The following is a 14,870-nucleotide window of genomic DNA, read 5'->3' on the forward strand; positions in this document are numbered from 1 at the left end:
ACTGCATATGTGAACAGTGCTGGTTCCTCATCTGTCAGACAATGTCTGTCAGACGCTGTGCAGGCCATATAGTGCCAAAATTCCACATGAGAAACAGGAACAGATTTTTAAAAAGTACAAAATAAACTAAAAATTATTTTTAGAACACAAACTAGAGTCACAAGGGACGAATTTACTGCTACAAAAGGCAGCATTCAAACACACATTATACATAAAACTTAAAATTGCTTAGTTTATGTGGTCTATAGTTCAAAAATAATGTTAAAGACTTGCTCAAACTGGCCTCCTGGTGACTCATGGTGCCGTGCTGATCCCATCTCAGATCATTTAAATCAAAATTCCTTTGCAGAGGAGAAAGAAACGCAGATATGAATGCATGCAGAGATTTCCACAGCTTTTATTCATGGAAATAAAGTTGTGTTGTGTTCTCAGTGTCAGTAGAAACATGTTATCTGTGAGAAAAACTCTCAGCCTGCGAGATTTTCTGCTCCATCAAAACAATATATCCTAATTATCAGTACACGCCTGTTCCCTGTCAGGGACACAGAATCTGTATGAAAAGACAAAAACCAACAACTCTTATCGCAGTAGTCGACAAACCAAAATACACAAATGAGTCCACCACCAAAAGAGTGCCAAAACTAAATGGTTTGTTTTGTAGAAAGCAAGCAGGGGGAGCATTTATTTAGAAACTTTATTTTTCACTTTACAGTTTTGTCTCCTCAAGATTCAAATCAACGTCCAATTAAAGCCCTGAAAACATGACAGCACATTTATAACAGTGTCAGAAACAGACATTTACATCTTCAGTTTTCTTTACTGGGTTCAACAAACAAGAAGAATTCAAAGGTTCATGAAGACGTGCTGGTTAGTACAGACTGTGCACATTTCTCTTTTGTAACTTTTATTTTAGTGGTATAGGTAGGAAAGGTCATTATTAAAAAATAAAATAAAAAATAATTTGCAATTAGCACCGTTACTGTGACTTATTTTTTTCTTTTAACTTAGGGATCAGCACCTCGTCCCGTTAGTAGCGACTAGGAGTTGTCATGCTGCTGCTGCTGCTGCTGCTGCTGCTGCTCTGCTGCTGGTCAGAGGAGCTTAGATGATGAGGTCTTTGTCCACATCCTCTGCAAACGCATAAAAAAACATGGACAACAGTCATCAAACCAGCCTGAAAAATCAAACATCAGTAAAGGCAAAAACAGATGACATTCGTTTGGTGGACCTGGAGTACTGTGAAGAAGAACATGTATAAATTACCTGTCACCATTTTGCACTTTTTCTGTCATTTTATACTCAAGTCGCCAGAAACCTCAGGAGAACGTTTAGATTTGACTGCTCTGACACTACAAAATGGAGACCGGTGATAATATGGGATACTTACGCTCCTTGATGCCGAAGCAGGCGGCCCACTCCTCCAGGGCGATGTATTTGTCGCTGTCAGCGTCGCACTCATCGAAGAAGCGGGTGGTGCAGTGCTCCATGGGAACAAGAGGGGCGCGCAGGGGGGAGAGCTCTGTGTGGGTCAGGTATCTGTGGAAACATCAACACAGCACTGAAGTTCAACTTTTAAAGACATGATCAGCAACCAACAGGAAGTCAAGTTCGGTTTTAGCGTCTGGGATAAGTGCATGAGCAGCAGGCAGCTGTTGGAGCCATGCAGTGACCTCAGAGACTGACCACGCTGAAACCAGTCAAACCAGCTGAGTGTGTGAAGTCCTGCAGGACCTACCCGTCGACGGGGTGCTGGTCGAGCTGGCCGAACTGCCAGTGAACGGGGAAGATGTACATGTTGTAGTTCTTCTCGAAGTCGTGGGCCAGCAGGTCCAGGGAGTGCTCGCCGGCCTGCAGCCTCTTCTCGTTCTCGTAGATCTTCTTCACCTGAAAGATCAGATGGACATCTGGGTTCAGGTTCTAAACACGACAGTCTACAGGGGAAACCAAAGTCTGTGTACACAGCGAGGTGGATCTTTAAAAAGCAGGTTTACCAGAACTGTGACTCCTCTTCTGGTGCCTTTCAGTAAACATTTGCTCAGTTTGAATGAGTTACAGTTTTAAACAGTTTGGAGCAGACTCCTCTTTATGAGCCACTTACAGCAATTCATGAGTTTTAAATAAATATTTTTACTTGTTTAAACTCTGAACAAACTTTACCTTCCAGTATTTACCAAAATAACGTTTAAACCAGCAATGTAACGGCAAGAAACTGCAGGAAGTTTATTCAAAATCTAGTACTTCTTTTAGTTCTTTCCTTCATTTTTGGGACTCATTTAAAGGAACTTTGGGATTCACCAGACTAAACTGCCTGACTGAACGAGAGCATCCACAGACATGGTGGGATTATATATCTCAGCCATCCTAGGGATGCCTCAGAAATCCCCCTGATAAACCATGGGATGTGGCCAGGGACCCAACCCCAGACAAGTGTAAGAAAATGGAAGGGGGGATGTGATGGACTTTAGTTCTCCTCACCCTGAGCTTCTGCTTCTCCGTCAGCAGGTTGTTGTCCTCATCGCGCTCGTACAGAGTCACCAGAACGTTCTTCAGCCAGTCCCTCATACGAAGAGGGAACTCCTTCAGCTCGTTGTCCAGGCACGTCTCGATGTCTGCAAGAAGGAGGGGAAAAACACGTTAAAACCCCACTAAGACTAGAAGAGTGGTGGTCCCGACCCTTAGTCCCTAAAGATGCACAAACAATGATTGATTTCACATTTTTATTAGCAGAAACTGACATCGATCAATTGTCCTTTTAAGCTACAAAAAAGTAGAGAATGTACTATAATCTGACATTGAGAACCTGGAGCAGACCCAGTCTCGTGACCCCTAACAAAATCAGCTTTTATTGAAGCGTCTGAAACATTTGAATGCTGTTCAGGATCTCCATTGGAACCCTTCAGGCCTGACTCATCCCCTCACCCTGTGTCTGTGTGTGTGTGTGTGTTCAGTTTGAACAGTAGAAAAAAAGAAGCCTGCGTGTCAGTACAGATCCTCCTGCTGCTGCTGAGCTGCAGCCTGCAGGTCCGACCCGCCCATCAATCACAGCAGTGAAAACTAACAGTACACCAAGAGAGCGCTGACAGGCCTGAGCTTAACTCATCACACACACACACGAGGGAACCGAGAGGGAACAAAACATGGATGGAAAAACAACAAACTGAAAGTGAAGATAATTAAAAATTAAGTGGCCCATTTTTGTGCAGAGGATCGTGGGTGATTTGACTTCACACACATGAGCCCTTCCACCGAATCAGTGCAATGATTTTTTTTTTTAATCTATAACACATATCTTTTAAATAATCAAATTTCTATGATTCTGCGGATGCATTTATTCCTCTGTAATTAGACATTTAGACATCCAGAAGTGTGTGTGAGTGTGGTTGCAAAAGTGGCCTCAGGTGTGTGAGCAGAGCAGCTGCAGTCCGTTCCAAAATCAAGACCTGTACAAATACTCAGGCCTGATGCCTGTCAGTGGATCTTTGGCTAAATGTTCTGCTTTTTATTTGCATTCTTTAATATCTTAAGAAAATCAAAGAGATCAAACACAGAAGCTGAAAACTTGCTTGAGGTGGTTTTTGAAAAAAGTTGAAGGAAACTTGCTTAACAAGTTCTGGTTGCGTTTTTTTCTTACTTGCTTCACATTCGGATGGAAAACGGGCTCATATGTTTGTCTCCCCCTCAGTCTGCTAACATCCATCTACTGGCTCCGTCTCTGTAAACCTTCTCTGCCATCAATCCACCTTTTACTTTCTTTGTTTCTTTACCTGCACACCAAATGGTGAATCCCTCTCAGCCAACATCTGGCCTCTGTGTGATGGGTGTGTCGCTAAAACAGTCAGTGACTCAACACAGTCTAAAAAAACGGCCAGTATTAAAGAGGTATTTAAACCGTCTGCAGTCTGCTGCAAACCAAACAAAAGGCGCCGGTAATCACAGCTTTCACTCATACGTTTATACCTGCTGGACTGGGAGGGACACAAATGTCCTCACAAACTGTCCTCCAAATCTAAACCTTCTTAAATCAGAGCTGGACTGTAAACCTGCTGTCCTTTACTGATTCTATCCGAGCCCAGTGTTGAGTCAGGGCAAGGGAAATGTGAGTGGTAACAGATTTAGGAGTGACTATGTTTATATGCAGAATATAATCTAAATAAACCTGAAAAAAAATTGAGATGAAATATTAAAATATTAAGATTAATGCTCTCACGTTTGCAGGGTCCGATGTAGTCCAGGTGCAGCTTGTGGCCCTTCTTGGTTCCCTCCAGGGCGCACTTGGTGGCAAAGAAGTGGCAAGAGGAGTCGTAGGTCTTGTTGTCGGTGCCACAAACCTACAAAATTTTTAAAAAACACATAAAATCAGGAAGATGACGCTTAGTCTGAAGTGCCAGGAATCATTTGCAGAGGGAACTATGAGCCTTTAGACGTTGTGTTTGAACTCACGTGCTCGAACTCTCCCTCAGCAGCGGGGCAGGTCAAGGGGTCCTGGCACACACACATGGGGGTGTTGCTCTCATCCACCTCGCACACTTTGCCCTTCTTGCAGTGGTGGTTCAGGCATGGGTCTGAGGAAGGAACACAGCAGCAGTTATTTAGAGCTTTTTGTCTGGACTAGAATCCATTTCTTGTGTATTATCAATACTTATATATATATTATATATTTATAATCAAGCAGTGGAGCATATCCTCCTGCACTGCTCAGACAGATCTGCCTCTATCGGATCTTCGCCCTGTTTCCCTGCTGTCGGTGATGCCTGTGGCTGAGCTGCCTCTTAAAGCCGGCTGGAACACATAATTACAGCCGCCTCCTCGCAGGACGAGGCAGTCTGTCATTACGGCTGTTTGATTTGCCAGTTTGAGGCTTCGCTAAACACGGATACCTCTGTAGCTGGAAAACATCGAGACGCAGCTAAATCAGACGCTGTCATAACGGAGGCCACAAACATGACACATTTTTATGTGTGGATTCACCGACACTGCTGAGAAGAAGAGGATTTATGAAGGCTCGCTGCCTGGAGGGTGATGTCATCAAGGGTTTTCGAGCTTTACCTTTATATCACTGCGTTTGTTTAGTCCTCACCACTTCAAAAGGTCTTTCTCGGGTTCCGATTTTAGCTGAGATGTAATAAGAAGACTAAATTTGTAGCGTGGAAGATGTGCAACAAAAACAAGTGTACACTTACTCTCAGCACCAACATCTTCAACGACCTCCTCCTCAACATCAATGGCCTCATCAAACTCTCCAACCTCAATCTGCACAGGATTGGCCCCCACCTCAGTCTCCTAGGGAACAAGACAGGTCAGAGGTCGGAGAAACGCCCCCCCCCCAAAAAAAACAACACAAACGGCAGGCTGCTAACTGCCGCTGTGTCCAGTCAGCATCTCTGATCGGTGATTTTCGTACGACATTCCTTCCTCGGGGTCTATTTCTGCACGACGTCCACTTAAACCAAACCGCTTCGAAATCTCTGGTTTTCTTAGAAAAAAAACTTGAAATGTCACCACTGAAGAAGGTTCCTCCCCTGAAGGCCAAACAGAGTCTGGGAGCAGCGAGACCATAATATCCAACAATAACAAGCAGCTGGGTCCACATGTGGTGAAGCTGTGGAGAACGTAATGGTTTCCTGACCGGCTAAAATTAACAGCTGTGGGATCTCTGGTCCCGCTGGACCTCTAGAGCAGGAAACGATAAAACGTTCACATGAAGGCGAGGAGGTTTCAGTGCAGGGCAGTTTCTGGCATAGGACTGTTTACAGCAGGTTGTGCAGGAAGGTGGATGTTTCATCTTCTTAATAAGTCTGTTTGTTGGAAAGGTTTCATGCAAGGAGGTGGACTGTGGCGATTAGTCTGATCAGATTTTTGGTTAAGATCCAGATCAAACTCAGAGAGAGAAACTCAGGGAACATCCTGTTTTTTTTTTTACACAAGCTGCAGCTTTATTTAAACTATAATCTGAACATTTAGCCAAAGGTCTTGACCCAAAATAAAACCATGAGATATGATTAAAAAACCTTGGCCACGTCCCTGCCATGTCGAAGAGTTTGTTTGGCTGTAGGCGTTCACATGGAGAAGAAAAAAAAAACCCAAAACACCAAAATCTCCATCACAAATCAGATCATCTCTCCGAGCAGCTGCGTGGCTCAGAAAACTCACTGCAGATGCCAAATCAAACCTCACAGGAGAGCAGAGGCATCTGAAGTTTCCTGAAAGAATCAGGGTAACCCTGACAAACACACTGCAGAGTCTAAAGGATTGTTCCAGTTAGAAGCTGCAGGGAGCTCCAAAACAGTGTCTGTCATGTCAGATATTTGTTGTTGTTGTTTTGAATGCAGCAGATTTGGCTTTCTGGGCTGTTTAAATTCATAATGCTTGCACCTGACTTCAATGTGTCCTCTGCACATCCATATATCTGCCTTACCAACAGAGCAAAACACTATTTGACAACTAACATGTCCCATGGCCATGAACTGGATATACTGTGGTTTAGGACCATTGATTCATCCATAGAAACCAGAGAAACTCTAATTGAAGTCGCTTCAGTCTAGTAATCTGACGGGACATGGAGGCTGTAACGGGTCATACCGATTTAGAGAGATGTAGAAGGTTTTCTGCAACTTTTTCTAACTTCAAAATTTGTTTTCACCGTCTGATTTTTCCTTATTTTTATTATTATGAATGATTTGACTGAACATGAATTTCATAGTTTCTGGTTTTTAGGCAGACTTCTGACTGACCTCAACAACTGGCTCCTCAGTCACTGGCTCTTCCACGATGACCTCCTCCTCGGTCTGGGACGAACACACACACACACACACACACATACGTTAGACCTTTGTAACACACTTTTGACTGCTCTCAGAAAAACACTTGAGTAAAGGAAGCCAGGAGCAGACAATGACCTGACACACACACACACACACACATTGGTGCATGATTTGGATCTTCAGGCACACGCACACACTGGCAGAGTTACACTCAGGGGAGCGATCAGCTTTAGAAAAACAAACATTCCATCCTGACAGACTTCACACGTGAACACACACACACACACACACACACACCCAAACACACAGGAAGTCCACATGAATGAGAAAACACACACACACAGTAACTCACACATGAAGAGTGGTGATCGCACAGGAAAGGAAAAAAGGACGTCACACAAAGAGAGGAACACGCTCAGAAAAAAATAAAGGATGGAGTAGACCACACACACAGTATGACTTACAGGAGCAGCCATAGCATGGCCAGCCAGGCACAGAAGGAAGACGATCCACACCCTCATCTTCAAAATCTGAGGACACAAACAGAAACAACGTTCATTGACATGTTTACAAGAATTAATCTAAAGGGTTAAAGACATTATATTAATAATAATACGTGGGGTAGTGTGTTCACACAGAATTCATCCTGACTCTGCAGTTTAAATAATCACAGCGTCTAATTATCTCACATAGAGCTTTAGTACAAAAGCGTCTGGTCACAACACGTAGCTCAGACTGATGGAAGCTCTCCAGTTCTCCAAAACAAAACCAGTGTGTGTGTGTGTGTGTGTCGTTTTCTGGCATGTTGCGTTAAAACTGTCTGTGGCTGTTTTTATTGTTTACTATTCCTTCCAGAACATGGTTTCACAGGTTGAGACAGATTTTGTCATCCTGGATTGTACCTCTGAGCAAACACAGAGGCTGAAAGCAGCACTTTAAGCCTCCTGAACCTCGACTGTAACGGGCTGGGTCAGCGCATCATTCTGGGTGGAAACAGCCGTGTAAACAGCTCCACTCTTTATGTGCACAGCAGCAGCAGCAGCATTTTTTTTCACGACCTGAGGCAACATATTTTCCCTCCTCACATTTCCACCAGCGCAGGCCTGCCTTTGGAAAAACTAGCTCCCATACAGCTCTGCTAAGCACATATTTACATTTGTAAAACCATGACAGATATGTAAGAAAATGACCCTGATGTGTGATTTTGGGGAATTTTAATAGGTGGAGCAGGGCTCAAATCCCACTGCGGCCACCTGTATAAAACTGACAGTGATGTGAGCTGATGTGAACAGCAGCCTCCAGCTACGAGCAGACCTTTACTGTACTTGTGTCGACCTGCTTCTGTGAAGCCACATTTTTTCATGTAGGTACAACAAATGCATCACACCCAGCTTCCACAGTCATTTGGACAATTCATATTCAGAATGGAGGCTAAAATGGTAAAGATAATTATTTTTTTGACATTTATTGAACCAATTGATATCAAATTTGGCATAGACATTTTTCTAAATATAAATGGTATATTGAAAAATATACACAAATACATATGGGATAATGTGCTGTTAGCTACTCATTACATCAGTTCTTATTAAACAAACCAGAGACAGAAAACACTGAATTGGACTATTTGATCAGATTGGTTGTTGTCCTCTATGGTGATCAGAGCGGTTTCTATAGCAACAGTCTGTTATACATCGCAGCAGCCTCTTCTTGAGATGTAACAGACCACAAAATTAAGCACAGAATTCAGCCTTATAATAACTTTAATGATGTTTTGTAAGATTTTTTTTAAAATAAGGAGATAAATATGATCATGACATCAGTCAATAAGATCAACACTGTCATTGCTAGCATGCTACCCTTTTAGCTTGAAGCATGGTTCAGAGACAATGGTGTTGTACTGTCAGCATTCATGAATGCCCAATGTTATAGTGGGTTCAGTCATCTAAGAATGGAGGCGTGCTGCCACGCAAGTGACGCACATGACGACTCGCTAGCTATGAATTTAAGAGATTTAGTAGGAAGTAACAGATCCAGCTAACTTTTTTCATAAACAAATGGACACATTTCCTGCAGGATGCTGCTGCCGTGAGAGGGACACTATCTGTCCTCTATCAGTCTGAGCCTCCATTGTTAAGAGACTCGATATACAACCATCGCCCCAGCTTCCCTTTCTTCCTCATGTCTCGTCTCAAGTGCAAAATAAGGGCCCCTTTGTTTGGTGACGGAGCGTAGCGTTACTTGGTCTTCCACTCTCTGTCTCCATGTTCGCTCTCATGAAGTCAGCTGTTAGACTTCCAGATGAACATCAAAGTCTGTGGGGTACGTGGGGGTGCGTTCAAGTGTCTGTGGAGGTCGACTCTGAAGATGAAAGTCCTCACTCTTATTTCACTTGTTTATCAAAAACAACTGGAGTCTGTATCTGTGTTTCTTTGTGTCTGAAATGTTGAAGTGAGTTTGTCCAACATGTTGAACGCTGCAGGAGATCAACGGGGGATAATCAGGTTTACAAAACAAAGCAGTACATACTTTGAATTCCTGTGCTTAGAGTAAGAGGCCAGCAGGTTTAGGCCAACAGTGGATGAATGAAGCTTAATCAGACAATTTCTTCTGATCAATGCAACAGTGATGAGGTCAGACATGGAGGAATGACTTGATGATCAAGGGGGACAGGTTTAGTAAAAGTCATGAACTTCACCTAATTTCTTCTACTAATGTGTGGTTCATTTAAGAATGCGATTTTTTTAAAGCTTTAGCAGCATTTCAGTGGAGCAACTCTGGTTTTAATGGAATCTTATCAACACAAATCCTCTGCTTGGGCTTCACAACTTCTCTTTGCATTGCTGAGCATCTGTTGTTGGTCGTGTACTAAAGAGGTTAGTCAGTTTTTAGAAAAGTTCTTTCTTTTGTGTTACAACACAAATCCATTTAGTTTCTTGATAAATCCAGTTTGTTCCTGTAAAATAAATCTTCTGCGATCACAGACTCATCTTTTGAGGCTCCAGGCTGTGTGCTTGTGCATGAACCATGGGTGGTTTGGACCAATCAGCCTCCTTTGAGGAAGTGACTAGCATGTTTTAGGTGTGATGATGGCGAGAAGCGACTGTTTGTGTCACCTGTTTTCCTCCCAAAGACAGCATGAACTCAAACACACTAAATGGCTTGTGTGTTTAGTTCTGTTTGATTCTTGGGATGGGATTATGTGTCTGTTACAATCAGCTCTAACCTGATGCACCAGACAGTTTGTTTTTACAATCAACCTATGAAAGTTCTTCTGCATTATGCGTGCATATGGTGTGTTCTTCTATACAACACGGTGCAGATTTGATGTGCATGCATAACTCCTGGACTCCTGCTTTGCGTTAGAATACGTGTAAAGAAAGAGTGACTAAATGCCAGAGAACCTTGGGATAATTAGATTGTCAGAAATTGCTCCTAAAGACTTGTGAGGAAGCCTGAAGCAGACTTGGACGTGGAAAAATACAGAAACCCTGGCAGGGGACGCAGACGGTGACGTCTCCAAATAACCCACACACAAGGAAACTTCTCAGTGCCTTTAAAAAAGCTGAGCTAAAAAAAAAAAGATGTTCTGCTGACGGGAAGTTTGTAAAAAGACATTTAATGTGAGAAGTGTATCACGCTGAGAGACAGTGGAGCTGAATGTGATGTCAAAGAGAGGCAAATAAAAACGGGTCTCCTCCCTGAAAGGCATGTTTGATTTGGAGGGACACGGTGTTCCCATCGCATGTCCGCTTTAACATATTCCTATTTGGTCACCCCGGCAGGAAGGAGGAGGCCGGACGAACTGACGTAACAGCAAAACAAATTATTTTATTTGGAAAGCCGCTCTCATAATCAAACAGCGCCGAGGCTAAAAGGGAAACTTCAGGCTCATAAAGGGGCCCTTCTTACCCCGCAAAACGTATTTAATTTGGGAGGTTAGTTAGGTAAGCAAGTGTAAACTGGAGGAAAACAGCCTGGGCTGAAGGTGCTGCAGATATCTCCCTCACTTTCTCTGTGACATCTCAGGGACAGATTTAGAGGAATTCTTTCTTGTTCTCCTTGGTGACATAACAGGCGGCCCAGATAAACAACCTGTAGCAGTCTGTCTGCCAGCACACAGCACGGACAAACAACACTGGCATGCAAAGGGCCGTGGACGGGCACATTTTCGGTTCACAGAGGAATGAACAGTGATTTCCTCTGTCTGAGCCCAGCTCTGCAGAAACACTATCAGCATCTGAGGACTACGATGTGCTGATTAAACCTGCAGAGGTTCATCTGCTGCCTTCACAGCCCGTATCTTCACCACCTCAGTCATTTGCTGTGCTACAAGGCTGATGTCTGGAATCATCTCTTCCCCCCTCAGGGTGCTGTTGGTTCACCTGTCTTCTTCCAAAGAATGTAGAAAATGTAGATGTGTCCAACATTTGGTCTTTATGCTGAAGCAGGCAGCAGTGCAAAAGGTCAAACAGGTGGTGGAGGCCTTCAAGAGATCTGATGAAGATCTGCTGAGTCCTTTGTTGTCAGAAGATCAAAGAACCAATTACAGCAAAATACAAGATGTTTCACTGATTTCCATTGAAGAAGAATTTTACTTTTTTGAGCATTGAACTCTTTGAATCCGAGAGATTATGGCTTAGGACAGATCATTAGGCATTTAAACAAACTCCTCTTTACCGGCAGAAAACAGACATGAATGTAGCACGATGCTCCATCAAACCATTGCTCAACCATAGACAATAATGTCAATAAATATTTGCTAACTTTCTGATAGCACCACACTTTATGATACGTTTTCCTGGTAGGGACGGGCTGACCAACTTCCCTGATTGCGCATGCACTCAAGCTCTAAGCCTGTATTTGGACTAACCAGGAGTTAAGATGGGCTATGTCTGAGCCAACATGGCGGTGATAGGCAGGGACCTAAACTGCCTATTTTTACATTTGTAGCAGATACTTACATTACATTATGTCAAAAACTAGCGCTTCTTCTTCTTCAGGTCAGACGCAAACGTTTCAGTCAACCTCGTCTCACCACAGCAGAGACTTAGTCAGATCTTCACCCATTTTCATCACAAACTCAAGAACAACGTCCAACAATTTGTCGGCATTTTGTATCGTTTTGGCTTTTACGTTGCTACACAGAGTAACAAGCTACATGTATTAGGCTTTAATGGTGTGTACTTTAAGTACAATTTTTCCAAGCTGCTGTTTTCATGCTGCATTCCAAACCACCTCCTCTCAATAAGACACCTGACACATCCAGCCTGTCCCCGGAGAGATCGAGGGGAAACTCCCTTTAATTCATCTGGACAAAGAGGAGTTTTCAGAGAGAGAGCAGCGTTCACCTGTATCGCTGGGCACAAACAGGAAGAGGAGAATGGAGCCGAGTCAGGATCTGTGTAACCTGAGGTCCTGGTCATCCGACCTCTCCGACTCTCCCCTCCCCCTCAGCAGATCATACTTTGAGTAAAAAGCAGCTTCTAAAGAACAACACTGCATTGTTCTGTCCTTAAGTTAGGTTGATGAAGTGCAGCAGACGGCTTTTATCTTTGCTCTTTTTACATGATTGTTATTACTCATAGTAATCTGCTTTCATCAGAGCTCCTTCGACTTCATCCTGCGATCTTTGTTTGTTCCCTCCTCAGTTCTGTTTGATATGACTTGTGTCATATCCTCTAATCCCTCCGCCTCTTATTGTTTATACAAAAAGTCAAAAGGTGCCGACTTAAAATTTGCATTTTCATAAATTTTGATTATTTGGGTGCACAGAGTACAGGATTATGGGAATCTTAACACCCCAGACATGGGAGCGTTTATTCAGTATATTTGTGATACTGCCCCCTTGTGGCAAGAAATATAGCTGCTATATCAGGCTAGCACCAGAATCCTACTTTTCCTCCTCATCATGTCTGTCCATGTCTCATTTCTGCCCACTGTCTTTCTCCCTGACACTCCAGATTCTCCACATCGAGCCCAGACAGCAGCACAATCCCTCCTTCCTGTCGGGGATGGGATTAGCACTTTTCCACCAATTGCCAAGCTGGCCCCAGCATTTCACAGCCGCATCCTCCCCTTCTCCTCCTCCTCATCCTCTTCTTCTTCCCCCCTCCCTTCTTTTCCTCCTCTTCAGTCCCAGACCTGCCACCTCAACAATTAAGCAGCTAGAGACGCTCCATTTCCACTTCTCTCATACTAATGCGGACTCATTGTTCTTCTGTCTCAGCTCGGAAAAATCCTCCACAGGTGTGACGAACGAGCTTCAAGAGTCGTGTAACTGAGTGTGAAGGAAGCAGATCCAAAGCGTTCCAAAGATGCCAGAACAGAACAAGTCCTAATACATCAGCAGATCTTTGCAGTGTGACACTGCTAAACTATGAAAAGCAGCTTAAGGTGAGAAAACAGAGTGAAGGTGAACCAGAATCATTGGTTAAACAGCAGCAACGTGCAAATTCAGCACAAAAAAAGCTTCTGGATTATTTTAAACCAGCTGTGCACTTCTCTAAAATACAACAACCAAAACAGTTTTTACAGTGCGGTGTTAAAATCCGCTGTTGGCACTACTACATATTACTCCAAACAAAGCTATGAGCATCCCAACATCACAGCCTTAGTTAGATGGCCCTGACAGCCCTTTTTGAAAAAGGAGTTAATCCCTGCAGCCAGGATAGAAAATCTCATTACTGTGATGTCCAGCAGTTCATCCCCACTGCAGGTTCTGTGCAGGCCGGACCGCTCCTTCAGACCATCCAACACCAAACTGATGCTGAATCTAATGTACATGAAACATTTGCAAGAATTCCAGGCTCTTTTTTATTTTTTTCAAACACTTGAAGGCATCTGCACTAACTCACAGAAACAGCTGGTAACGATCACCATGGAAACCCACATTCCTTTACATGGGAGTAATCAGAGAGGAGGGGGAGAAGGGAGGGATATTTGTGGAGAAATGCTCTCTCTCTCTCTCTCTCTCTCAAGCTTTGTTGGAATTTTTATCCACCACCACTTCTCTCCTTCTTCCTCCTCCCTTTCTTCCTCCTCATCTTCCTTTCTTTCTGCTTCACAGATTTTAAACCAAAACAAAGAAATGTCAGCATCCAACCTGAACTCTGACAGTGAACAACTCCAAATAATCAACAGGACATGAGCCAGTGTTTGCATCTCTCCTCCCCCCAAACCTTACTCCTCCAGTCCCCACTCCTCCTCCTCCTCTTCCTTCCCCTCCTTCTCCTCCTATTGCCGATGTGGCACACAATACCTCCACAGAGAATGAATAACCACAGATTGTTTACCTGCAGGGTAATGATAGAGGAGGCTGTACAGTGAGGTTTGAAGCTGCTTTTCAAACCAGGTGTCAGTGACTTTAAAGAAGGTTTAAAGGTTGAAAAACAGTGTGAAAACAAAGTGGCACATTTCAATTTCAAGTTGTTCTGAGTTGAGATTGTAAAAGATTTGGCCAAGTTTTGTTGCAGCATAAATTTGAGGGTAAATTTTCTGCATTTAAAGGCTTAACTTCAGCTTTTTTTAATGCCTGAAAGCACAAAAACTGCTGCAAAGTGTGCAGCCAAGACAGTAAAATATTAAGTTTCCTAACTTTTCTACACATTGTCAGCCTGTGTCACATGACAGAGGGTAAAATAGAGCCCGGAGTGTATGTGCAGAGTGAGACCTCTTACCTTCAGCTTTGCAGAGCAGGGACACCAAAAGAGAAGTCAGCTGTGTGCGGGGCCCGGGACGATCTAACAGGCTCACCAGTTCACACAGAAGACATTTCCAGTGGGACGTCCCAGTTTGGACACAGACCTCCCCTCCTCCGTCCAAAACTATACACCCCTCCCTCCCTCTCCCTCACTCTCTGGCTGTCTGCCCGGGTGGGTGGAGCTAGTGTTTACTCCCACAGACTGATGAAGTCTGCAGTTGGATAAACTTTCTGGTAGTTTCTTCACTGGTTGATGTGCAGATTATAAGGATGATGTAGCATTTTAAAAAATGTCCGAGATTAACTGACTTTTCTGGAAAAAAAGCAAACAAATTGTAAGAAAAAAAAATATTTTTAAAGCATTTTTATTCTCTAGAGAAGTAGTCTGAATTCTGTTTTTCCTGTTT

At 43.4% G+C, this 14,870-nt stretch overlaps 1 protein-coding gene across 1 annotated transcript; it reads right to left on the reverse strand.

Annotated features, from left to right (window-relative positions):
* Positions 1-381: 381 nt before the first annotated feature.
* sparc (secreted protein, acidic, cysteine-rich (osteonectin)) lies at positions 382-14,573 on the reverse strand. Its single transcript, XM_028416359.1, has 10 exons — positions 14,441-14,573; positions 7,226-7,291; positions 6,732-6,785; positions 5,181-5,280; positions 4,441-4,562; positions 4,208-4,328; positions 2,476-2,609; positions 1,736-1,884; positions 1,388-1,536; positions 382-1,130 (listed from the first exon to the last, which is right to left on the reverse strand). The coding sequence occupies exons 2-10, from the start codon at positions 7,280-7,282 to the stop codon at positions 1,102-1,104; spliced, it is 915 nt and encodes a 304-aa protein (XP_028272160.1). The 5' UTR covers positions 7,283-7,291; positions 14,441-14,573; the 3' UTR covers positions 382-1,101.
* Positions 14,574-14,870: the final 297 nt, after the last annotated feature.

The sequence above is a fragment of the Parambassis ranga genome, chromosome 10 (genome assembly GCF_900634625.1).
Source record: "Parambassis ranga chromosome 10, fParRan2.1, whole genome shotgun sequence".
NCBI lineage: Eukaryota > Metazoa > Chordata > Actinopteri > Ambassidae > Parambassis > Parambassis ranga.